Below are 26,451 nucleotides of genomic sequence, written 5' to 3'. Positions count from 1 at the left end.
TATTACATTACACATACAGGACATTACACATACAGGATATTACATTACACATACAGGACATTACACATACAGGATATTACATTACACATACAGGATATTACACATACAGGATATTACATTACACATACAGGACATTACACATACAGGATATTACATTACACATACAAGACATTACACATACAGGACATTACACATACAGGATATTACACATACAGGATATTACATTACACATACAGGATATTACATTACACATACAGGACATTACACATACAGGATATTACATTACACATACAGGACATTACACATACAGGATATTACATTACACATACAGGATATTACACATACAGGATATTACATTACACATACAGGACATTACACATACAGGATATTACATTACACATACAAGACATTACACATACAGGACATTACACATACAGGATATTACACATACAGGATATTACATTACACATACAGGATATTACATTACACATACAGGATATTACACATACAGGATATTACATTACACATACAGGATATTACACATACAGTACATTACACATACAGGATATTACACATACAGGATATTACATTACACATACAAGATATTACACATACAGGATATTACATTACACATACAGGACATTACACATACAGGACATTACACATACAGGATATTACATTACACATACAGGACATTAAACATACAGGACATTACATTACACATACAGGATATTACATTACACATACAGGACATTAGTCGTGGACAAAAGTTTTGAGAATGACACAAATATTAATTTCACAAAGTCTGCTGCCTCAGTTTGTATGATGGCAATTTGCATATACTCTAGAATGTTATGAAGAGTGATCAGATGAATTGCAAAGTCCCTCTTTGCCATGCAAATGAGCTGAATATTTCCACTGCATTTCAGCCCTGCCGACATCATGTCAGTGATTCTCTCGTTAACACAGGTGTGAGTGTTGACAAGGCTGGAGATCACTCTGTCATGCTGATTGAGTTTGAATAACAGACTGGAAGCTTTAAAAGGAGGGTGGTGCTTGGAATCATTGTTCTTCCTCTGTCAACCATTGTTTCCTGCAAGGAAACACGTGCTGTCATCATTGCTTTGCACAGAAAGGGCTTCACAGGCAAGGATATTGCTGCCAGTAAGATTGCACCTAAATCAACCATTTATTGGATCATCAAGAACTTCAAGGAGAGCGGTTCAATTGTTGTGAAGAAGGCTTCAGGGCGCCCAAGAAAGTCCAGCAAGCGCCAGGACCGTCTCCTAAAGTTGATTCAGCTACGGGATCGGGGCACCACCTGAGCTTGCTCAGGAATGGCAGCAGGCAGGTGCGAGTGCATCTGCACGCACAGTGAGGCGAAGACTTGGAGGATGGCCTGGTGTCAAGAAGGGCAGCAAAGAAGCCACTTCTCTTCAGGAAAAACATCAGGGACAGACTGATATTCTGCAAAGGTACAGGGATAGGACTGGGGTAAAGTCATTTTCTCTGATGAATCCCTTTTACGATTGTTTGGGGCATCCGGAAAAAAGCTTGTCTGGAGAAGACAAGGTGAGCGCTACCATCAGTCCTGTGTCATGCCAACAGTAAAGCATCCTGAGACCATTCATGTGTGGGGTTGCTTCTCAGCCAAGGGAGTGGGCTCACTCACAATTTTGCCTAAGAACACAGCCATGAATAAAGAATGGTACCAACACATCCTCCGAGAGCAACTTCTCCCAACCATCCAGTAACAGTTTGGTGATGAACAATGCCTTTTCCAGCATGATGGAGCAACTTGCCATGAGGCAAAAATGATAACTAAGTGGCTCGGGGAACAAAACATCGATATTTTGGGTCCATGGCCAGGAAACTCCGCAGACCTTAATCCCATTGAGAACTTGTGGTCAATCCTCAAGAGACGGGTGGACAAACAAAACCCCACAAATTCTGACAAACTCCAAGCATTGATTATGCAAGAATGGGCTGCCATCAGTCAGGATGTGGCCCAGAAGTTAATTGACAGCATGCCAGGGCGGATTGCAGAGGTCTTGAAAAAGAAGGGTCAACAATGTAAATATTGACTCTCTGCATCAACTTCATGTAATTGTCAATAAAAGCCTTTGACACTTATGAAATGCTTGTAATTATACTTCAGTATTCCATAGTAACATCTGACAAAAATATCTAAAAACACTGAGGCAGCAAACTTTGTAGAAATTAATATTTGTGTCATTCTCAACTTTTGGCCACGATTGACTGTACACACACAGGACGTGACATTACATACAGGACATTACATTAGAGGAAGGAGCAGATGCCATCCTCATGCGTGGTGGTGGTGTAAGATCGTGAGCAGAGGATGGAGCAGATGCCATCCCATGCCAGCCAGGAGAGAATTCTGGGTAATCCAGTGGGCGGCCATGTCCTGACGGTAGCAGAATGGTCCTGAGTTCCCCCATCCTCACTCAGCCCACTGCCAGACTCATTTGATTTGATTTTCTTTTTTGGTGGGGTAAAATTAAATTAAAGTTAAAATACAAATCCTAGAGGATAACACATGCAAGCATTATAAGACACGTCTTTCTAATGTTTGAATTAGACCCAGCCCTAGCCACATATACAGTAGAGCTTGACCCTTGCTGCCCCTGATAAGCCTACATCAGTCATGTTCATTGTTGTTAATGCCACTTTTAACAAGGTCTGTGTTTGGCCGTGTCATTTGCCTGTCTCTTCAGAAAATACATGTATTTCTCTCCAGGTTTCAATCATTTTTTTTTGGGGGGGGGGGGGGGGGGGGTTTAAAAGATGTTCCGCTGAGGTGGGAGGTTAGATTAGGACATGTGTTCACTATGTTGTCGTATAGCCAGATTTGTCCCAACAGATTCACAAACACTCATGAATAAAGCCTGCAAGAAGAGTTGTTTTATAACAGTTTAGAATAAAGTTACCTTTTTTAAAAGGAGTTACATACAGTTAAGTTATAGTTAGGATATTAACAGTTAATCATTTATTAAATACATTTATAAATCATTCAAGTTTGAAGCTCTTTGAAAATTAGTTTTACACTCTCTGTTTCTACCACCCCTCCGCCCTCCCCCTTCTTTATCGTTGCCTTTGTCCATTACTGTAGAACAATGGTTTTGGTTAATCCTCTATCTGTCATGTCCTGCCAGTTTGGAGATTTTCAGATGTTAACAGATTTCCATTTCTGTCTGCACAGCGGGGGGGGGGCTGCTATGTGTGGAGAGGGATGGGGGGCTGCTATGTGCGGAGAGGGGGGGGCTGCTATGTGTGGAGAGGGAGGGGGGCTGCTATGTGTGGAGAGGGAGGGGGGGGCTGCTATGTGTGGAGAGGGAGGGGGGGGCTGCTATGTGAGGGGAGGGGGGGCTGCTATGTGTGGGGAGGGAGGGGGGGGCTGCTATGTGGGGAGAGGGAGGGGGGGGCTGCTATGTGTGGGGAGGGAGGGGGGGGCTGCTATGTGTTGGGGGGGCTGCTATGTGGGGAGAGGGAGGGGGGGGCTGCTATGTGGGGAGAGGGAGGGGGGGGCTGCTATGTGTGGGGAGGGAGGGGGGGGCTGCTATGTGTTGGGAGGGAGGGGGGGCTGCTATGTGGGGAGGGGGGGGGCTGCTATGTGTGGGGAGGGAGGGGGGGCTGCTATGTGGGGAGGGGGGGGGCTGCTATGTGTGGGGAGGGAGGGGGGGCTGCTATGTGTGGGGAGGGAGGGGGGGGCTGCTATGTGTGGAGAGGGAGGGGGGGCTGCTATGTGTGGGGAGGGGGGGGGCTGCTATGTGAGGGGAGGGAGGGGGGGGCTGCTATGTGGGGAGAGGGAGGGGGGGCTGCTATGTGAGGGGAGGGAGGGGGGGGCTGCTATGTGTTGGGAGGGGGGGCTGCTATGTGTGGAGAGGGGGGGCTGCTATGTGTGGAGAGGGGGGGGGCTGCTATGTGCGGAGAGGGAGGGGGGGCTGCTATGTGCGGAGAGGGAGGGGGGGCTGCTATGTGAGGGGAGGGAGGGGGGGGCTGCTATGTGTTGGGAGGGGGGGCTGCTATGTGTGGAGAGGGGGGGCTGCTATGTGTGGAGAGGGGGGGGGCTGCTATGTGCGGAGAGGGAGGGGGGGCTGCTATGTGCGGAGAGGGAGGGGGGGCTGCTATGTGCGGAGAGGGAGGGGGGGCTGCTATGTGCGGAGAGGGAGGGGGGGCTGCTATGTGCGGGGAGGGGGGGGGCTGCTATGTGCGGAGAGGGAGGGGGGGCTGCTATGTGCGGGGAGGGGGGGGGCTGCTATGTGCGGGGAGGGGGGGGGGGGCTGCTATGTGCGGGGAGGGGGGGGCTGTTATGTGCGGAGAGGGGGGGGCCTGTTATGTGCGTTCTATTGCAACTAACTTATTCATAGTGAACAAATGCTATTCAGTTACCACTATTCTCTCTCATAAAGACACTTGGTTTCTATTAGGTGTTTGACCGTGTAGAAAAGAGTAATTGCCATTCAAAGATTGCGAAGGGTTGAAATGCAAAAGAAAGAAATTCTTAAATTGCTCCATTTAATTATGGAGAGTTTAATAAAATTTAAAAAAGTAAACTGTTTTTGTTGGTCTTAAAGACTTATAAGACATCTTGTTTGTCCTCCTGCTGTGCCTTCTGTTGTTAGTGGGGTCAAGTTAGGCCTCTGAGAAAGAGAAAGAAAGAGCAGCTTTTGCACCATATGAGTTTCTATAATTCTCCTCTGCTGTGCCTTCTGCTCCAATACAATGGAACAAACTGTTGGGATTTGCTTTCTCAAATCATCAAGGTTACCTCAGAAGAATCCCAAATAGAGCAGTCGGTTAATCCAGATTTGACTAATACTACATCCTAGTGATATTAGAAGAATTTACAAGCACTAAGAAGCACTGTCCAGCTTCCTGTCCAGGGGGTGTACTTGTACAACAAGCTGCCTCACTCTACAGAAACGGGAGATAGGCTCCTGCTCCTATGAGCCCTTCCAGCTCGCAAAAGCTCATGCTAAGCAACGCAATAAGAAGCATCGTTACTCGATTTAGAACAAAAGCAATAATCATGTTTCAAGTCTTAAAAATGTCCCCTCCCGCTCCCCATCCCCTATTTACTCTGCGTGCTCTATTGTCATCTTAAAACCCTTGTTGTATTAAGTCGTGGGCCATCTGTATCTCTCCGGTTTTTTTTGGAACATAGGCTTCTTTGACATTTTCATATTATTTTAATCTGAAAATCTGTTAAACTTGAAAGTAGGTTTTAGGATTTTGTACTTTTATCTTTTTTTCTGTGTATGAAGTGCAATTTTCTGGGAATGGCAATGATGTACAATTACACAAACAAGGACATTGGCTGCGACTAGTATTAACAATGCAATATTTTCTAAATTGATCTTAATTCCATGCACCAAATTCAATGTTACAGAAAATGTAGATAATACAATGTGTGTGTGTGTGTATATATATGGTCACGTATAGCTTTGGGTGTAAAGGCTACCAGTAATTCTATAATTGACATCTTGAAGTTCTCCCATCTTTAGTAACATTCTCGTCTGCTTCAATCCCACAGGTTCTAGTGTGATGATGACAGATCAGCCTATTGAAGAGCTCAGTATCCCAGTCGCTGGCCCTGTTGCAGTCACCCCTCCTGTCCCTGTGGGCCAGCCAGGCCTTGAGGAACAGCTCCAGCAACCTCTTGCCAAGGAGCACAAACCAAGCAGGAGGAGAAACTCCTCTGACAGCGGCTCACAGACGACCCGCAAACCACCGGGCGGCGAATCAGACAGCGACTTCGAGTCGGACCCTCCTTCCCCTAAGAGCAGCGAGGAGGAAGACGAGCCGGAGGAGGACGAAGGGCTGAACAGCGAGCAAGAGCATGGAGAGTTCTTCAACGAACTGGAAAATGTGGAGGAAATGGAGACGCTGGGCCAGAGGCCTCTGTTAATGGACTCGGAGGACGAGGCCGAGGAGGAGTACGACAAACACAGCTCCGACTCGGACTACGAGCCCAGGAAAGCTAAGGGAGGACGCTCAAAGAGGCTCCCAGGAGGTAAAGGAGGGGCAGTGGCTGCTGCAGCTACTGTCTCCCATGAGGGAAGTCCGAGAGGGGAGCCCGAGGCCACGCTGATCATGATCACACCTTCCGAGTCACCCGGTGTGGCTGCCGTTAGAGCTCCCCCTAGTGGTGGTGGAATCAAGGACATATTTGGTGCCGATGTGTTTTGCACGGTGCCCTTCTTCCCTCCTGTCGCGTCCCCCACAGAAAGCTCAGACATCTTCTCCGCGGCTCCCTTCAGGCAGGTGAGCCAGGAGGCCGTGGCCAGCCAAGCCATGGAGGAGTTTGATGTCTTTACAAAAGCTCCGTTCAGCCGGAACCTCTCCAAATCTGGCAAGACCGGCAGCAGCGATGTCTCCATGGGTCAGAACCAGCCTGTGTCCCCTGAGATCATCGACCCGTTCGGCTTCTCCCCCTTCCAGCCCGGCCCCACGGCCCCGCCACCAACCACCTCCAGGAGCGCCGAGGACATCTTCCATCCGGCCTTCGAGGATTTGGCCAGCCCCCAGCAGCAGAGGCTAAAGCAGCGCAGCCTTCAAAAGCTGTCTTCACGGCAGAGGAAGCTCTCTGGCAGCACAGACGGCGGCAGCAACGGCAAGCGCCACCACGGTACGCCTACCGGCGGACGCAAGAGCAGCAAGCCCAGCTTCCGAACCCCCGAGCGCGTCCGCCGGCACAAGAAGGTCGGCAGGAGGGACTCCCAGAGCTCCAACGAGTACCTCAGCACCTCAGACTCCAAGGAGAACATCAGCGTCGGCAGCGTAACGATGACCGACAAAGACAAAGGGTCTTCCCTACCTAGCGAGGTCGACCCCATCTTGGATCCCTTTGGTGCCAAACCTTTCGGTCCTCAAGATGGCAGCCGACTCAACCAGGGCCAGTACCAAGGTCTAATGGACGGCAAGACAGACATAGTTTCGGCCAATGGCAGGCCTCAGACCAGCTCCCTCCACGGGGCGCTGGGGGTTGGGAACATCATGGATGACTTTGGGGCGGTGCCCTTCACAGAACTGGTGGTTCACCCTGGACATCAGCAGCAGCAACAACAGCAGCCGTCTCAGCTCGTGGAGTTGGATCCTTTTGGAGCTGCGCCTTTCCCCTCCAAACAGTGAATGTCTCACTCGTCTTCCCGCCACAAACACACTCGTGCTCTTGTCTTTCTCAATCACATCGCTGTGTTACGCCAAGCCAAGGGGGGTGAATTCCCATCCCCATCCCAGCTAGATTGGTGGTGTGGTGGTTGATTATCTTTTCAGCCAAATGAAACTACCAGCAGTGGCTCTAACGACTCTCCTCTAAGTGTTTCCAATGCTATTTTTTTTCCCCCCTCAAAAATATTTTTAACACGCTAATAACTGGATTTTGGGATTAACAAAACCAATGTAAACCTGGGGAGTATGGAGGATTTATTTCAGGTTCTGTATGTATCTACTTCTGCCTGTACCTGTTTTCTAACAAGCCTTTTATGCTGCATCGCATCGAGACATTTTAACAGGAGAGATTGGCGATTTGATAACGGTTTCACTCAAGATCACACTGTGACAAACAAGCTCGCTCAGTGTTCCGATTGGTCGAGTTGCTGCAAAAACAACAATACTTTTATGTGTAGATAATGGCCTCCTTCAAGATCTACCAATAAGATTTGATTAATTTAGCACCAAGAAAGCCTTATATGGGCATGGCTCTGCCCTGCTGCACAGTACCTCGGAAACCATTGGCTAACATTGCCCTTTTGTGTCAACAGAATGAGTCGTTTCAGAGTAGGCATTTACCACTGTAATATTTCACCCTACATAGACTTTTTCTATGCATATTTTTACATTTTAGTGTCTACTGAGACACACAGCGATAATTTCTTTGGTTTTGTCATTTTTATTGCATTCTCTAATACTAGAACGAAAGGGATTTTGGTTCTGTTTCTTTTTAAAGATTGCTTTTTTTTTATGATTTAGGACCGTTTGTTTCTATACTTTTAGCATTTTAAAAAGTGATATTTTACCTTAACCCAATTTTTGAACGAGAGGAAGAACAACTGTCCTCCTGAAACTGAATCAACCGATATCTGACTACTTTCACCTCTTGTTAGTCCTGAAACACACTCTCTCGTCGATTGGTGACACAAGCCATGCATTCATAAAGGGAAAGTGGGTCTAAAGTAATACAACTTATTAGAATCAGGTCTTGTTTAAATTAAATGCACTTTCAGCATCAACTCTTCCAATGTCTGGTAATTATAAAAAACCAATGTTACAGAAAGAAAGATCTTTACCTATCATACATACTTAAACAACAGCTGGGAGTTGCCTATGGACCCCATTGGTTAATATTTATTTGAACAAGTTTCCATAATTTTGTTGTTTAATGCAATAAAATGTTTTTGGATTAAAATGGCCTATAGTCATGTAGCATTTAGAGCCTTCTGTAATCCAATGTATTTTATTACTACAACTTGGGAGTTAACATAGAAAGTAAGACCTACGACAAAATGGATTTTAGACACTTCCAGCGTCTCAGAGTAGGATTACAGATCAGGTTTAGATTATAATGAAGATTACATGGACCAGCGAGACTTGATGAGCAGTGCTACTCGGAGATGCTTTATCAGTACACGCCCAGATCCCTGTGTGCCAACAGACAACCATCGCATGTATAAACCTGCTCAAGGGTAGTACTGTAGTATTTATAAATATTGAGAAAAATACAAGCTTGTCATTCTACAACTTTAAAGGTTAAATATTACACATTTACAAAACATTGTCATTGCACATTCCCTAGTAGGGTTTTCAATAGAAAGAACAGGCTAAAGACATGACTGACTGTAGCTTATCCTCTAAAGGCAAACAGTGTTAAGCTACAGGTGACGTGGTCCCAGCAGTCTAACAGATCAGGAAAACAGACAACACAGTCAATTAGCACATCATATGAGCATTGTTTTGTTAGCCAGCTGAACTCCTAACTGTACAGCATAGGGTCTAACTGTCAGTAGGAATATGTATAAACCTAAGTGTCATTTGCTGTAATGCTTTCATAAGTCAGTGACTATCCCAAACAAAATCAATGCATAAAACGGTGACAAAGGGCTCCAGTACAGTTGTCGCTGACATTACAACATATATAGCCAAGTTAAAAAGAAGCGCACACATTCAGAGATTCTTAAATACTTGTTTCCACTATTGTGAAAACCAAAAAGGTTACTTTTTAATTTCACTTATTTTTCTTCAAACAAAAGTCTAATTAGGCCTAGATTCATAACGAAAGATCCATACAAAGCCTTCAGAAAGTATTCACACCCCTTTGACTTTTTACACATTTGTTTTGTGTTACAGCCTGAATTAAAATTGATTGTGTCACTGGTCTACGCACAATACCCCCATAATATGGAATGTTTTTGAAATTTTTACAAATTAAAACAAAACATGAAAAGCTGAAATGTCTTGAGTCAATAAGTATTTAACCCCTTTGTTATGGCACGCCTAAATAAGTTCAGGAGTACAAATTTGCTTAACTTGTCACATAAGTTGCATGGATTCACTCTGTGTTTAATAATAGTGTTTAACATGATGTTTTAATGACTACCTCATCTCTGTACCCCACACATACAATTATCTGCAAGGGCCATCTGTCGAGAAGTGAATTTCAAAGACCAGGGAGATTTTTCAATGCCTCGCAAAGATGGGCACCTATTGGTACATGGGTAAAAAAAAGAAGACATTGAATATTCCTTTGAGCACGGTGACGTTATTAATTACACTTTGGATGGTGTATCAATACACCCAGTTACTACAAAGATACAGGCGTCCTTCCTAGCTTAGTTGCCGGAGAGGAAGGAAATCGTTCAGGGATTTCACTATGAGGCCGCGTTTTAAACAGAGTTTAATGGCTGTGATGGGAGAAAACTGTGGATGGATCAACAACACTAACCTCAATTACAGCGTGAAAAGGACGCTTGTACAGAATAAAAAATATTCCAAAACATGCATCCTGTTTGCAATAAGGCACTAAAGTAAAACTGCTAAGAAATGTGGCAAAGAAATTAACTTTGTCCTGAATACAAAGCGTTATGTTTAACAACATCAAAGTACTACACTTTAGATTTTCAAGCATGGTAGTGGCTGCATCATATTATGGGTATGTTTGTCATTGGCAAGGACTAGGGAGTTTTTTTTTAAAGATAAAAAGAAACAGGATATAGCTAAACACAGACAAAATCCTGGTTCAGTCTGTTTTCCAACAGAGACAAATTCACCTTTCAGCAGGAAAACACAATGCGAAATACACTACATTTGCTTACCAAGACGAGATTAAATGTTCCTGAGTGGCCTAGTTAGTTTGGACTTAAAATCCATGGCAAGACTTGAAGATGGCTGTCTAGCAATAATGAACAACCAAATTGACAGAACTTAGAGAATTTGCAAATATTGTACAATTCAGGTGTGCAAAAATCTTAGACTTACCCAGAAAGACTCACAGCTGTAATCACTTCCAAAGGTGATTCTAACATGTATTGACTCGGGGGTTTGAATACTTATGTAAATTAGTTATGTTTTTCACTTTTCAATAAATTAGCTAACATTTCCAAAAACATGTTTTCACTTTGTCATTATGGGGTATTGTGTGTAGATGGGTGACAGTATTAAATATATTTCAGGCTTTAACACAACATGTGGAATAAGGCAGGGGGTCTGAGTACATTCAGTGGGAACCACTTCAGCCAATATAAGCTCCACCATATCTTTGGTTTGATTCCAAACAGGATTGCTTTTAATCAAAGTTAAGTTGTCATATTTCTTCGCTGCCCTATGAAGTGCTTCACATACCTCATTAGTGTTATACCATCAATGAATACTGATGCAGTCCAAATAAGTATTTGTTACTAACAAGAACATTTTAAAATATATATCAGAAGTCCTACCTGGTCTAGGATCAGCATAAGCACTTAATTAACAGAGGCTACAAAACATTCACTTTAAAAAAATAATACCACAGTACAATCACATCTGTATAAACAGTTAACAGGATGTTGTTCAGAGGAAGTGCCTTAGGTGTGTTCCTGTAGCAACAGATTGGAAAGGGGGGGGGGGGGGGGCAGTACCAGGCCTGGAGTAAACACTGCTGCAGTAGAATACCCTCTCTCTTGCTGCTCCAGCTACAAACAGCTAGCTAAGTAGAATTAGTCTAGGGAGTAGTGTATCGTATTGTTGTTCCCAATGCCAGCTTTCAGGCAGAGTCTGTGCGCTTGGTCAGCCTACACCTAGAACAAAGTAGTGTGACAAGACCCTGCAGCCAGTCACCCCAGCATTTCATAATATATTCCATTTAGTAGATGCTATTATCCAAAGCATTTGGAAATGGTTGACTGGGTGGGATTTGACTTGTTGTGGTTGGTACTGGCATGGTCTGTCTCTGGCATGGCCGCTCCATGGTCTGTCTCTGGCATGGCCGCTCCATGGTCTGTCTCTGGCATGGTCTGTCTCTGGCATGGTCTGTCTCTGGCATGGTCTGTCTCTGGCATGGCCGCTCCATGGTCTGTCTCTGCCATGGTCTGTCTCTGGCATGGCCGCGCCATGGTGGCAGAAATGGGATCCCGAGCTTATTCTGGCTCCGTCCATCTGTCTTTGTAGCAGCAGCCCTTGAAGTAGTTATTTGTGTGGGGTGACGGGTAACGCTGCTTTGTGAGTGTTGTGCAGAAGGGTCTAGGTTCGAGCCCAGTGATGGGCCTGGACGAGGCCTACTCTGTTACACTGGGAGTAGCCTGGGCAGTCCTCGTCATGCTGGGGGTAGCCTGGGCAGTCCTCGTCATAGTCTGCCTGGGGGTAGTTTACTCTGGGCAGTCCTAGGCGTGCACAGTGTAGTCTGGGCAGTCCTAGGCGTGCACAGTGTAGTCTGGGCAGTCCTAGGCGTGCACAGTGTAGTCTGGGCAGTCCTAGGCGTGCACAGTGTAGTCTGGGCAGTCCTAGGCGTGCACAGTGTAGTCTGGGCAGTCCTAGGCGTGCACAGTGTAGTCTGGGCAGTCCTAGGCGTGCACAGTGTAGTCTGGGCAGGGGTGGCTGTGGCGGTGGGTTAAGATGAAGAGGGCAGCCTGGTGCCACCAGTAGAACATCACAATGACCAGAACATGCCACAGCTGGTGGCTGGAGCCCAGGTAGTTCAACTGACCTGAGGGAGGACGAAGGCATGGTTACGGGTTTACAAACCAGGTTCATCACCATAACAACAAGAGAACTGAAATGTCATCTAGGCTCCATTTAGTTTTTCTGTGATTCCTTGCATCCCATCTCCCCGCTTAATTCTCAACCGTTTTAAAAAGAGACGGACTAAAGTCCACTCACAACTTCTCCAAATCATTTTCCCAAGAAAAAGGAGAGGCGAGAGGATGTAAGCAAAGTGAGAAAGAAGTCAAGTCGCGAGCGTACCTGGGAAGTAGCGTTCAGGGACTTTCGAGACGTACCTGGGAAGTAGCGTTCAGGGACCTTCGAGACGTAGAAGGTGAAGGCTAAGGCAGCGATCACGTACATCCCCAGAACACGAGGAATAAAAGACTGGAGATAAGAAGAATATTAGATAATATATAGTTTGTATTGGGTTTAGGCCGCTAATTCAAGGAGTGACATTTAAATTTGTTTAAAAAAAGGACCCGTAGGGTTAGTTTCCTAGACACAGTTTAGGCCTTATCCTGGGCTAAAATACAGATACTCCACTGAGCAGATGATGGTGTCCAGAACGAGGCTTAAATCAGTGTCCGGGAAACCAGCCCTTAAAAGTTTAGAATCCTTCGGAGACAGTAGGCTACTAGTTAGCTGACCTGTACGAGCCCCGAAGAGAAGCCCCCATTGAGCCAGACCCAGTGTACGGTGGGGATAAGGCCGTAGCCGGCCACGCTGCAGAAGAGGACGGAGCGGAGCCGCTGCCACTGCTTGCTGAGGTAGTGGGGGTGGATCTGGGCAAAGAACACCGCCAGGATCATAGCTAGCACCGTCACCAGGTACACCTGACGCCAGTACTGAAATGAGAAGGAATAGAACAGATTATTATTGTCCATTTTTACAATAGAAATGGATTGATTTGCTGGGGGGGCGCAACGTCTGAGGGAATGAAATATGTTGCACCTGTTAATTAAGTAGACCTATACATTCTTCAAATTTGTTATTTTTTTTGTACTTTTCCAGGTGATTTATTCAGATACCCTCGCTTGCCAATTTAAGTGGAATTCAGTGATTTCATTTTCACAAGGAAAAAAAACAACACACAGGACTACAGGAAATACCAACACACAGGACTACAGGAAATACCAACACACAGGACTACAGGAAATACCAACACACAGGACTACAGGAAATACCAACACACAGGACTACAGGAAATACCAACACACAGGACTACAGGAAATACCAACACACAGGACTACAGGAAATACCAACACACAGGACTACAGGAAATACCAACACACAGGACTACAGGAAAATACACTTCAAGTATTTTCCATTCCTCATAAACCCATTCCACAAAGCGTGACTTTATTGTATTTGAGTTATGCTACTAAAAATAAATGTTTTTATACCCTGCCCTTTTTTCTTTGGGGACTCGGCTGAGTATTCACCCAGAATGGAGAAGCCCAAGTCATGGTAGGCAGGGGAGGAGTGGAGATGGTTGTTTCCCCTATGTGTGACTGTCATATGGTGGGTAAACAGGAGTGACGGACCGCTCTATGAACGCAGCCATCTGGTTCTGACTGGAGCAGATTTCAGCCGCGTTCTGGGGGGCACAATAACACAGCACTTCCAATATGCGGGGGAAAGAGCTAACTGGCAGTACCACCAGAACTCTGACAGACACAAGTGAGGGGTGGCTGGAGAAGGAACCGATGGGACTTCCTTGGGCCACACTGCCAAGTCTAAGTGGTTATCTTTCAGCAGTACCGAGCAGCAATGAAATGAAACATTGATTATTTTTGATGGGAACAATGAATTTCAAGTGATACATTCAAGGGTCACCATGTAGAAATGGTAAAAGCTGAGAAAGTTGGCTCCACAACTACACTAGAGTCCTTGAGGTGTCAGACAGAACTGTTCAGAACAAAGATGCAGGGATGGAAAATAAAGGCCTGAGGTTAGTAAAGCTAGCCCGAGGTCAGTGAAGCTAGCCCGAGGTCAGTGAAGCCAACCTGCTAGCCCGAGGTTAGTAAAGCTAGCCTGCTAGCCCGAGGTTAGTAAAGCTAGCCCGAGGTTAGTAAAGCTAGCCTGCTAGCCCGAGGTTAGTAAAGCTAGCCCGAGGTTAGTAAAGCTAGCCCGCTAGCCCGAGGTTAGTAAAGCTAGCCCGAGGTTAGTGAAGCTAGCCCGAGGTTAGTGAAGCTAGCCCGAGGTTAGTGAAGCTAGCCCGAGGTTAGTGAAGCTAGCCCGAGGTTGAAGCTAGCCCGAGGTCAGTGAAGCCAGCCTGAGGTTAGTAAAGCTAGCCCGAGGTCAGTACTTTTCAGACTGTACAGTGAAAAACCTTTCTTTCCGGCTCTTTCCAAACAAATGCAGTAATAATACAACACATGAGAAATAACAACACGAGAAGTAAGTAAGCTATATACAGGCTCCTCAGTTCCAGGGTCAGTAGCTATATACAGGCTCCTCAGTTCCAGGGTCAGCAGCTATATACAGGCTCCTCAGTTCCAGGGTCAGCAGCTATATACAGGCTCCTCAGTTCCAGGGTCAGTAGCTATATACAGGCTCCTCAGTTCCAGGGTCAGCAGCTATATACAGGCTCCTCAGTTCCAGGTCAGCAGCTATATACAGGCTCCTCAGTTCCAGGGTCAGCAGCTATATACAGGCTCCTCAGTTCCAGGGTCAGCAGCTATATACAGGCTCCTCAGTTCCAGGGTCAGCAGCTATATACAGGCTCCTCAGTTCCAGGGTCAGCAGCTATATACAGGCTCCTCAGTTCCAGGGTCAGCAGCTATATACAGGCTCCTCAGTTCCAGGGTCAGCAGCTATATACAGGCTCCTCAGTTCCAGGGTCAGTCAGCTATATACAGGCTCCTCAGTTCCAGGGTCAGTAGCTATATACAGGCTCCTCAGTTCCAGGGTCAGTAGCTATATACAGGCTCCTCAGTTCCAGGGTCAGTAGCTATATACAGGCTCCTCAGTTCCAGGGTCAGTAGCTATATACAGGCTCCTCAGTTCCAGGGTCAGTACTATACAGGCTCCTCAGTTACAGGGTCAGTAGCTATATACAGGCTCCTCAGTTCCAGGGTCAGTAGCTATATACAGGCTCCTCAGTTCCAGGGTCAGCAGCTATATACAGGCTCCTCAGTTCCAGGGTCAGCAGCTATATACAGGCTCCTCAGTTCCAGGGTCAGTAGCTATATACAGGCTCCTCAGTTCCAGGGTCAGTAGCTATATACAGGCTCCTCAGTTCCAGGGTCAGTAGCTATATACAGGCTCCTCAGTTCCAGGGTCAGTAGCTATATACAGGCTCCTCAGTTCCAGGGTCAGCAGCTATTTACAGGCTCCTCAGTTCCAGGGTCAGTAGCTATATACAGGCTCCTCAGTTCCAGGGTCAGTAGCTATATACAGGCTCCTCAGTTCCAGGGTCAGCAGCTATATACAGGCTCCTCAGTTCCAGGGTCAGTAGCTATATACAGGCTCCTCAGTTCCAGGGTCAGTAGCTATATACAGGCTCCTCAGTTCCAGGGTCAGTAGCTATATACAGGCTCCTCAGTTCCAGGGTCAGTTCCAGGGTCAGTAGCTATATACAGGCTCCTCAGTTCCAGGGTCAGTAGCTATATACAGGCTCCTCAGTTCCAGGGTCAGTAGCTATATACAGGCTCCTCAGTTCCAGGGTCAGTAGCTATATACAGGCTCAGTTCCAGGGTCAGTAGCTATATACAGGCTCCTCAGTTCCAGGGTCAGTTCCAGGGTCAGTAGCTATATACAGGCTCCTCAGTTCCAGGGTCAGTAGCTATATACAGGCTCCTCAGTTCCAGGGTCAGTAGCTATATACAGGCTCCTCAGTTCCAGGGTCAGCAGCTATATACAGGCTCCTCAGTTCCAGGGTCAGCAGCTATATACAGGCTCCTCAGTTCCAGGGTCAGTAGCTATATACAGGCTCCTCAGTTGCAGGGTCAGTAGCTATATACAGGCTCCTCAGTTCCAGGGTCAGTAGCTATATACAGGCTCCTCAGTTCCAGGGTCAGTAGCTATATACAGGCTCCTCAGTTCCAGGGTCAGTAGCTATATACAGGCTCAGTTCCAGGGTCAGTAGCTATATACAGGCTCCTCAGTTCCAGGGTCAGTTCCAGGGTCAGTAGCTATATACAGGCTCCTCAGTTCCAGGGTCAGTAGCTATATACAGGCTCCTCAGTTCCAGGGTCAGTAGCTATATACAGGCTCCTCAGTTCCAGGGTCAGTAGCTATATACAGGCTCCTCAGTTCCAGGGTCAGTTCCAGGGTCAGTAGCTATATACAGGCTCCTCAGTTCCAGGGTCAGTAGCTATATACAATGTGCAAAAATAAAATAAGGGTCAAGTCAGAAAGCCTGTGTAGCCATTCTGTTAGCTATTTAGCAGTCTTATGTCTTGGGGATAGAAGCTGTTCAGGAGCCTGTTGGTGTCAGACTTCATGCTCCGGTACGGCTTGCCATGCGGAAAGAGAGAGAACTGTCTATTGCTTGGGTGGATGTAGTCTAACAATTACCAACTAGCCCAACAGACCACTAAAATGTGGTATTTTCAAACATCGTATGGCACAGATATTGAACCCGGATGTTACCCAGGCTAGTAGAAATCACAGTCTACCAGCCCAGCTGGTCAGTTCCAGGAAATCCTTAAGTCTCTTCATTCCTAGTGACATTCTGTTTTGTCCTTTTTTCACAACGGCAGCTCTTGCTCCATTTCTCCCGCGCAAGTGATGCCCTCAACAGAAGCAGGATATCAGCTGATGACTCCTCCCTCCCTCAACAGAAGCAGGATATCTGCTGATGACTCCTCCCTCCCTCAACAGAAGCAGGATATCTGCTGATGACTCCTCCCTCCCTCAACAGAAGCAGGATATCTGCTGATGACTCCTCCCTCCCTCAACAGAAGCAGGATATCTGCTGATGACTCCTCCCTCCCTCAACAGAAGCAGGATATCTGCTGATGACTCCTCCCTCCCTCAACAGAAGCAGGATATCTGCTGATGACTCCTCCCTCCCTCAACAGAAGCAGGATATCTGCTGATGACTCCTCCCTCCCTCAACAGAAGCAGGATATCTGCTGATGACTCCTCCCTCCCTCAACAGAAGCAGGATATCTGCTGATGACTCCTCCCTCCCTCAACAGAAGCAGGATATCTGCTGATGACTCCTCCCTCCCTCAACAGAAGCAGGATATCTGCTGATGACTCCTCCCTCCCTCAACAGAAGCAGGATATCAGCTGATGACTCCTCCCTCAACAGAAGCAGGATATCTGCTGATGACTCCTCCCTCCCTCAACAGAAGCAGGATATCTGCTGATGACTCCTCCCTCCCTCAACAGAAGCAGGATATCTGCTGATGACTCCTCCCTCCCTCAACAGAAGCAGGATATCTGCTGATGACTCCTCCCTCCTTCAACAGAAGCAGGATATCTGCTGATGACTCCTCCCTCCCTCAACAGAAGCAGGATATCTGCTGATGACTCCCTCCCTCAACAGAAGCAGGATATCAGCTGATGACTCCCTCCCTCAACAGAAGCAGGATATCAGCTGATGACTCCCTCCCTCAACAGAAGCAGGATATCAGCTGATGACTCCCTCCCTCAACAGAAGCAGGATATCAGCTGATGACTCCCTCCCTCAACAGAAGCAGGATATCAGCTGATGACCCCTCCCTCAACAGAAGCAGGATATCATGTGTTGACTGAGGCCTCCTTCAGAGGGTGCTGTTCAGGGCAGGTAAACGATCCCCACTGGATGGATTATATCGACTGCTATCAAACCTAAACCCATCCACATCATCGACTAACAGCACGCGAACAGTACTACACCTCACCTCGTACACAAAACCCTTTACATGTCAAGCTGTCCCGAAAGTTGGGATTTCATGCAAACTGAACTACAGCTGGGAAAGTCAGGTGAGGTAACAGCGTTTTACATGTTTAGATATTTGTTACATACGTTATTGCAGTAGAATGCGTAGAAGACCCCAGGTACGTAGCAGCCCAGGATGCCTATGGAGATGCCAGCGTAGTCCAGAGCCATCCAGCGGCGACTGGTCTTCTCTGAGCGGTGACAGCAGAACAGGTGGTATCCCACAGAGCACAGCATACAGAGCTGAACAGAGCGGAGACCATGTTAGGAGGAGCATACACAACAACTGGACAGAGAGAACAAAACTATTTCAGAGAAAAAAAATGCTTTGAATGAAAGCTACATTCCTCCTATTTTGGCTTGTCTAAGGTCATGGAACTCAGAATATGAATCTGTTTGGACTGGCTGATCAGACTGAGTGTCTGTCACCGCACAGAGAAGTAGTGTAGGCTATATCCTTGATTATTTGTGTACTCTCCTCATCTCCTTCTCAAAACAAATTGGAGGAGAAAATGTGAGGTTCCTCTCCTCTGACCTGCTCTTGCAATGAGTTGAGGGCACGAATCAAGGAAATACAATTGAGATTCATCCATTGTGCCATTTTGTAGAGCAGCATCGTGTCACTCGCTACCCCACCTGGTACGGTACACTACCCACCCCACCGGGTACGGTATACTACCCACCCCACCCCACCTGGTACGGTACACTACCCACCCCACCGGGTACGGTATACTACCCACCCCACCGGGTACGGTATACTACCCACCCCACCCCACCGGGTACGGTATACTACCCCCCCCACCGGGTACGGTATACTACCCACCCACCCCACCGGGTAGGTATACTACCCACCCACACCACCGGTACGGTATACCACCCCACCCCCCCCCGGGTACGGTATACTACCCACCCACCCCACCGGGTACGGTATACTACACCACCCCACCGGGTACGGTACACTACCACCCCACCCCACCGGGTACGGTATACTACCCACCCCACCCCACCGGGACGGTACACTACCCACCCCCCCGGGTACGGTATACTACCCCCCACCCCACCGGTACGGTACAACTACCCACCCCACCGGGTACGGTATATACTACCCACCCACCCCACCGGGTACGGTACACTACCCCCCCACCCCACCGGGTACGGTACACTACCCACCCCCCGGGTACGGTACACTACCCACCCCACCCCACCGGGTACGGTACACTAACCCCCCCCACCCCACCGGGTACGGTATACTACCCACCCCACCCCACCGGGTACGGTACACTACCCACCCCACCGGGTACGGTATACTACCCACCCCACCGGGTACGGTACACTACCCACCCCACCGGGTACGGTATACTACCCACTCACCCCACCGGGTACGGTATACTACCCACCCCACCGGGTACGGTATACTACCCACCCACCCCACCGGGTACGGTATACTACCCACCCCACCCCACCGGGTACGGTACACTACCCACCCCACCGGGCACGGTACACTACCCACCCCACCGGGTACGGTACACTACCCACCCCACCGGGTACGGTATACTACCCACCCACCCCACCGGGTACGGTATACTACCCACCCCACCCCACCGGGTACGGTATACTACCCACCCCACCGGGTACGGTATACTACCCACCCCACCGGGTACGGTACACTACCCACCCCACCCCCACCGGGTACGGTATACTACCCACCCCACCCCACCGGTACGGTATACTACCCACCCCACCCCACCGGTACGGTATACTACCCACCCCACCCCACCGGGTACGGTATACTACCCACCCCACCGGGTACGGTATACTACCCACCCACCCCACCGGGTACGGTATACTACCCACCCCACCGGGTACGGTATACTACCCACCCCACCGGGTACGGTATACTACCCACCCCACCGGGTACGGTATACTACCCACCCCACCGGGTACGGTATACTACCCACCCACCCCACCGGGTACGGTATACTACCCACCCCCCCACCGGGTACGGTATACTACCCACCCCACCGGGTACGGTACACTACCCACCCACCCCACCGGGTACGGTACACTACCCACCCACCCCCCCCGGTACGGTATACTACCCACCCCACCGGGTACGGTACACTACCCACCCCACCGGGTACGGTACACTACCCACCCACCCCACCGGGTACGGTATACTACCCACCCCACCCCACCGGGTACGGTACACTACCCACCCCACCGGGTACGGTATACTACCCACCCCACCGGGTACGGTACACTACCCACCCCACCCCACCGGGTACGGTACACTACCCACCCACCCCACCGGGTACGGTACACTACCCACCCACCCCACCGGGTACGGTACACTACCCACCCCACCCCACCGGGTACGGTATACTACCCACCCCACCGGGCACGGTATACTACCCACCCCACCGGGCACGGTACACTACCCACCCCACCGGGTACGGTATACTACCCACCCCACCGGGTACGGTACACTACCCACCCCACCGGGCACGGTACACTACCCACCCCACCGGGTACGGTATACTACCCACCCCACCGGGTACGGTATACTACCCACCCCACCGGGTACGGTATACTACCCACTCACCCCACCGGGTACGGTATACTACCCACTCACCCCACCGGGTACGGTACACTACCCACCCCACCGGGTACGGTATACTACCCACCCCACCCCACCGGGTACGGTATACTACCCACCCACCCCACCGGGTACGGTATACTACCCACCCCACCGGGTACGGTATACTACCCACCCCACCGGGTACGGTATACTACCCACCCCACCGGGTACGGTACACTACCCACCCCACCGGGTACGGTATACTACCCACCCCACCGGGTACGGTATACTACCCACTCACCCCACCGGGTACGGTATACTACCCACTCACCCCACCGGGTACGGTATACTACCCACCCCACCGGGTACGGTATACTACCCACCCCACCGGGTACGGTATACTACCCACCCCACCGGGTACGGTATACTACCCACCCCACCGGGTACGGTATACTACCCACTCCACCGGGTACGGTATACTACCCACCCCACCCCACCGGGTACGGTACACTACCCACCCCACCGGGTACGGTCTACTACCCACCCCACCGGGTACGGTACACTACCCACCCCACCGGGTACGGTCTACTACCCACCCCACCGGGTACGGTACACTACCCACCCCACCCCACCGGGTACGGTATACTACCCACCCCACCGGGTACGGTATACTACCCACCCCACCGGGTACGGTATACTACCCACCCCACCGGGTACGGTATACTACCCACCCCACCGGGTACGGTATACTACCCACCCCACCGGGTACGGTATACTACCCACCCCACCCCACCGGGTACGGTATACTACCCACCCCACCCCACCGGGTACGGTATACTACCCACCCCACCGGGTACGGTATACTACCCACCCCACCGGGTACGGTATACTACCCACCCCACCGGGTACGGTATACTACCCACCCCACCGGGTACGGTATACTACCCACCCCACCAGGTACGGTATACTACCCACCCCACCGGGTATGGTACACTACCCACCTGGAAGCAGAAGAGTCCTATGGAATAGATGACGTAGTCCTCCCGGGAAGCCCCGGTGGCAGGCAGCACGGACGCCATGTCGTAGATCCCCAGGGTGAAGAACAACAGGAAGCCCAGCAGGTGGCTCCAGATATTCACTGTCTCATTGGACAGGATGAACAGACTACAGGAAGTAAACACAGATATTCACCTTCTCATTTCAAGAGGAACAGACTACAGGAAGTAAACACAGATATACGCCGTCTCATTGGGCAGGATGAACAGACTACAGGAAGTGACACATGGTATAAGTGTTAGGCCTAGGTAGGATCTGTCTTAAAAGTGTACAAGATGTCAAATTCTTGATTCCTCAGTCCTTGTTCCCTCCATTTTACCCTCTTTCTCATTGGAGAAGAGGCTATAAGATCTCTCCTCTTGGATCTCATTCTCCAATGAGATTAGAGAGAGAGAGAGGTGAGGAAGAATCAAGGATTTGGTAGTTAAATGTGGCCTAGATCTGTATGAATTCAGCATACTGCACAGAGCAAGTTCCATGCATCTGTTATCTAGTTGTGTATGTTAAAACCCACCTTTTGATGCATAGCCTGGAGGGCAGGTAGGCTCTGTAGCCGTCTGTGATGTAAGGATTATCCCTCAGGAACACTGGGATCTGTTCGTATGTGTACAGCCTTATCCCTCTGGGGACCAGCACGGGCCAGTACTGGTATTTCCCCCCCAGCTCGATGTAGTGGGCACTCTTCATCAGCTTCTGAGGCATGGTGGAACTACAGGAACGTTTAGGTGTCACCGCTGCATCACAGTCATCTGCTGGAAGAGCGAGAGAGAGAGATCTTAAGTCAGAAATCAGTCAGGTATTTAGCTGTTTACTTGACTTTTTCCAAATTTTGTTGGGTTACAGCGTGAATTAAAAAAATGTATCAAATTTAGATTTTGTGTCACTGGCCTACACACAATACCCCATAATGTCAATGTGGATTTTTGTTTAGACATTTTTGACAAATTAATTAAAAATGAAAATCGGAAATGTCTTGAGTCAATAAGTATTCAACCCATTTGTTATGGCAAGACTAAATAAGTTCAGGAGTAACATGATGTTTGAATGACTACCTCATCTCTGTACCCCACACATACAATTAAATCGGTAAGGTCCCTCAGTCGAGCAGTGAACTTCAAACACAGATACAACCACAAAGACCAGGGAGATTTTCCAATGCCTCGCAAAAAAGGGCACCTATTGGTAGATGGGTAAAAAAAAGAAAAAAAGAAGACATTGAATATCCCTTTGAGCATGGTGACGTTATTAATTACACTTTGGATGGTGTATCAATACACCCAGTCACTACAAAGATACAGGCCTCCTTCCTAACTGACTTGCCGGAGAGGAAGGAACCCACTCTGGGATTTCACCATGAGGCCTATGGGGACTTTAAAACAGTTACAGATTTTAAGGCTGTGATTGGAGAAAACTGAGGATGGATCAAGAACATTGTAGTTACTCCACAATACTAACCTAAATGACAGAGTGAAAAGGAAGCTTGTACAGAATACAAATATTCCAAAACATGCATCCTGTTTGCAATAAGGCACTAATGTAAAACTGCAAAAATGTGGCAAAGAAATTTACTTTCTGTCCTGAATACAAAGCGTTATGTAAGGATGGTGGTGACTGCATCCTCTTATGGGTTTGCTTGTCATCGACAAGGACTAGGGACTTTTTCAGGATAAAAAGAAACGGGATAGAGCTAAACACAGACAAAATCCTAGAGGAAAACCTGGTTCAGTCTGCTTTCCAACAGACACAGAGACACATTCACCTTTCAGCAGGACACTGGAGTTGCTTAACAAGACAACGTTGAATGTTCTAGAGTGGTTTAGTTACAGTTTTGACTTAAAATCAACTTGAAAATCTAAGGCGAGACTTGAAAATGGTGTTTAGCAATGATTTAACAACCAACTTGACAAAGTTTGAAGAACTCTTAACAGACCCAGAAAGACAGCTGTGATCGTTGCCAAAGGTCATTCTGACTCAGGGGTGTGAATACTTATGTAAATTAAATATTTCTCGATTTTATTTTCAGTACATTTGCAAAAATGTCTAAAAACAAGTTTTCACTTTGTCATTATGTTGTATTGTGTGTAGACGGGTGAGAAAACAACATTTAAATCAATGTTTAATTCAGGCTGTAACAATGTGAAACAAGTCAAGGTGTATGAATACTTTCTGAAGGCACTGTATTATCAGTTGTTGAGATCTGTTGGAATGGATACGTGATTATGTTTTCCTTGTTATTCACAGTGTAAAAACATACAATGAACTAAAATACAATGAATTGAACATAGCTAAAATGATAGTTAGGCCGCTAGCACGTACACCTTTGAGTATCGACAAGCCACGTCTTGCCTGACCGGTAGCTAGCTACAATTCTAGCTAACTATCTGTGCTAATCACTTTTCAGTCCATTAAAAAGCAATGTGTATTGCTTCAGTTAGCTAATGATTAAACGGGTGATGGTTTGCTACAACGTATAACGTACATCAGTTAGCTTTATAATCAGCAAACTAGCCAATAAACCTACATTTGGCAATAACTAAGTCGATAGCTAGCAAGCTCTCATGCTAGCTAGCGACGTTGTTGCTATTTAGAGCTGGCTAAATCCCGATCAAAAGAGCTTACCTTTCAGTTTGGCGTACGCGTAGTTAGAGCCATTCACATTATTTCTTGTATGAATTACTGTACATTTATTTGGACCTCGTATTAGAGATTAGTTTACAACAAAAGTAGACGCATCAAAACAAAAGCCGGTCCCATCTTCCAAATCATCAACTCCTCTGACGTCATCAGCGATGGACCCAGTAAAGTTCGTTCGTCTGAGTTGCCTGAATAAAAAACCTAAAACTGTGGTGCTGAAATCAGTGCAAGTTTGCGTTTGCTTTTCTGTGGTCAGACCGCAGATAGTAACCTATCTTTCCACATGATAAAACAGCTAGTAGTTATCGTGTCTAATTCTCATTAAATGGCTATCAATGAGCATAGAATATAATATAATCGAGCCTATCATTCAGTTATTATCTGAATTCAACAATCTTAGTCATTGATAAAATGTTGATTGACGATGCTAATAAATATTTTTCTAGCCTACGATAATATTTGGACAAATAAACTAGAAAGAAATATGATTTTAAAATCTTATAGGTAACCTAAGAGGGCAGGCCTAGAACACAGGGAATGGCAGAGGCCTCTAGTGGCCAAAAGGATGAATTAGCATGGGCAGCGCCATTGAGGACATCTACCATTTTAATGTAATCAACTGGGTTGGACTTCCAACTTCATAGGCTGAATCGTCCTGGTGACCATGTTGGAGTCATATCCAACCGGGTCATAAGGAGGGATCAGACAGTTGTGAAGAAGAAAATGGACTACTTCAAAATGGAGATATCCTCAATGGTGCTGCCCATGCTGTCACATACTCTATAATTGCACAGATACAAAGATGGGTCCTCTATCTATCTCTATGGCTTACAAAAAGGCAACTCAGACACATAGTTGTCAGCACACATTTCAATCGAGACGTTGTAATTCTCTCCAGGCATTTCAGGTGTGAGCAATGGCCCTGCTGCTGTACAGTAGGACCTCTCAGGTGCAGAATCACACATTGTCACCCTCCTCCTCCACCCCGTCTTTACATTACACCCAGTCAGTTCATTCCTTTGTGGGAGTGTGTGTTCTTCATTAGCACTAGTAATGTACCTCTCAGCATCTCCACTTCGACTAACTGTCAACTGCTATGCCAAGATAATAATGGATGCTATGTCAATGTTTAGGAAGTCAGCCTAGTGCCATAATCCAACCTGGTCTCATAGAATTTCGTATTATTCTGTATGTAAATCTGAAACACTCCAATTAGTGTGACATATTACATTTCGTAATGCATATATTAATTTGTGGATGTCCATCACCCATTTCGTATGATATGTTACAAATTACTATTCGTCTTGTATATGAATTTGCAAAATGTAGAATGGGTTATGAATTTGCAAAATGTGAAATATGTTACTAATTTGCCAAACCGTATGATATGTTTTAGTTTCTCAGATTTACGTCTACTATGTTACGTCTAGTCTACGAGACCAGACGGCATAAATCCTAAAAAATACCAAATAATCTCTGGTACTCCTTGGCCTAGATGTTTCTTGCTTTCTGTAACCCATTTTTCTGTCCGAGGTGATGTGTGCCACAAGTAGCTGGTCAATGGAACATGAGGTGATGTGTTCCACAAGTAGCTGGTCAATGGAACATGAGAGGGGTCCCTTGTTTTTTTGTTTTTTTTGTTTTAATAGAAATGTGTTCCTTCTGGGTCTGATTGACCATCATTTTACTCTCAAGCCCAAACCAATCTTTCCCAATCCAACAGCCTGTGTCCTTCATTCCCTGTTACAGTAAGAATCTCAGTGAGGGGGGGAGACAGTCCCTGCCTTGGTGCTCGCAAAATGTTAGCTCACCTAGCACCGCTAACAGTGAGTGAGGACACTGGCCCTGTCCAACCAGACTGCCAGGCCGCATGGCAGGGTAGAATATCTAACAGGTCCCATCCAACCAGACTGCCAGGCCGCATGGCAGGGTAGAATATCTAACAGGTCCCATCCAACCAGACTGCCAGGCCGCATGGCAGGGTAGGATATCTAACAGGTCCCATCCAACCAGACTGCCAGGCCGCATGGCAGGGTAGAATATCTAACAGGTCCCATCCAACCAGACTGCCAGACTGCATGGCAGGGTAGAATATCTAACAGGTCCCATC

General features: G+C 47.5%; 2 protein-coding genes across 6 annotated transcripts in view; one reads left to right on the top strand and one right to left on the bottom strand.

Annotated features, from left to right (window-relative positions):
• Positions 1–8,431, top strand: part of LOC115200607 (BMP-2-inducible protein kinase) — an 86,334-nt gene extending 77,903 nt beyond the window's left edge. For both annotated transcript variants that reach the window (XM_029763788.1, XM_029763787.1), the window contains exon 16: positions 5,558–8,431. In XM_029763788.1, the coding sequence (XP_029619648.1) occupies positions 5,558–7,155 (1,598 nt within the window). In that variant the 3' untranslated portion in view covers positions 7,156–8,431. The remainder of the gene's footprint in view (positions 1–5,557) is intronic.
• Positions 8,432–9,903: 1,472 nt separating this feature from the next.
• Positions 9,904–24,504, bottom strand: LOC115200605 (progestin and adipoQ receptor family member 3). Of its 4 annotated transcripts, XM_029763784.1 has the most exons (8): positions 24,327–24,504; positions 22,222–22,459; positions 21,653–21,815; positions 18,161–18,316; positions 12,846–13,043; positions 12,492–12,582; positions 12,057–12,199; positions 9,904–12,026 (listed from the first exon to the last, which is right to left on the bottom strand). In XM_029763784.1, exons 2-7 carry the CDS (start codon positions 22,407–22,409, stop codon positions 12,057–12,059), a joined length of 939 nt encoding a protein of 312 aa, XP_029619644.1. In that variant the 5' UTR covers positions 22,410–22,459; positions 24,327–24,504; the 3' UTR covers positions 9,904–12,026. The 4 variants fall into 4 exon arrangements, with proteins under 4 accessions (XP_029619644.1, XP_029619642.1, XP_029619643.1 ...); XM_029763782.1 differs by having other exon boundaries at positions 9,904–12,199; XM_029763783.1 differs by having other exon boundaries at positions 9,904–12,199; positions 22,222–22,456.
• Between the last annotated feature and the right edge of the window lie 1,947 nt (positions 24,505–26,451).

The sequence above is a fragment of the Salmo trutta genome, chromosome 9 (assembly GCF_901001165.1).
Source record: "Salmo trutta chromosome 9, fSalTru1.1, whole genome shotgun sequence".
NCBI classification, from domain to species: Eukaryota; Metazoa; Chordata; class Actinopteri; order Salmoniformes; family Salmonidae; genus Salmo; species Salmo trutta.
Note: the sequence above shows the minus strand (reverse complement) of the source record. Positions and strands in the feature narration are given on the sequence as shown.

Excerpts from the sequence above, each read along its gene's own strand:
- LOC115200605 (XM_029763782.1), bottom strand. The coding sequence starts at position 22,409 with ATGCCTCAGAAGCTGATGAAGAGTGCCCACTACATCGAGCTGGGGGGG. Across the intron at positions 13,044-18,160 it reads ACGCATTCTACTGCAATAAC|TACTGGCGTCAGGTGTACCT; the intron begins GTATGTAACAAA and ends TTCTCATTTCAG. Across the intron at positions 12,583-12,845 it reads TCTCTTCGGGGCTCGTACAG|TCTTTTATTCCTCGTGTTCT; the intron begins GTCAGCTAACTA and ends TCTTATCTCCAG.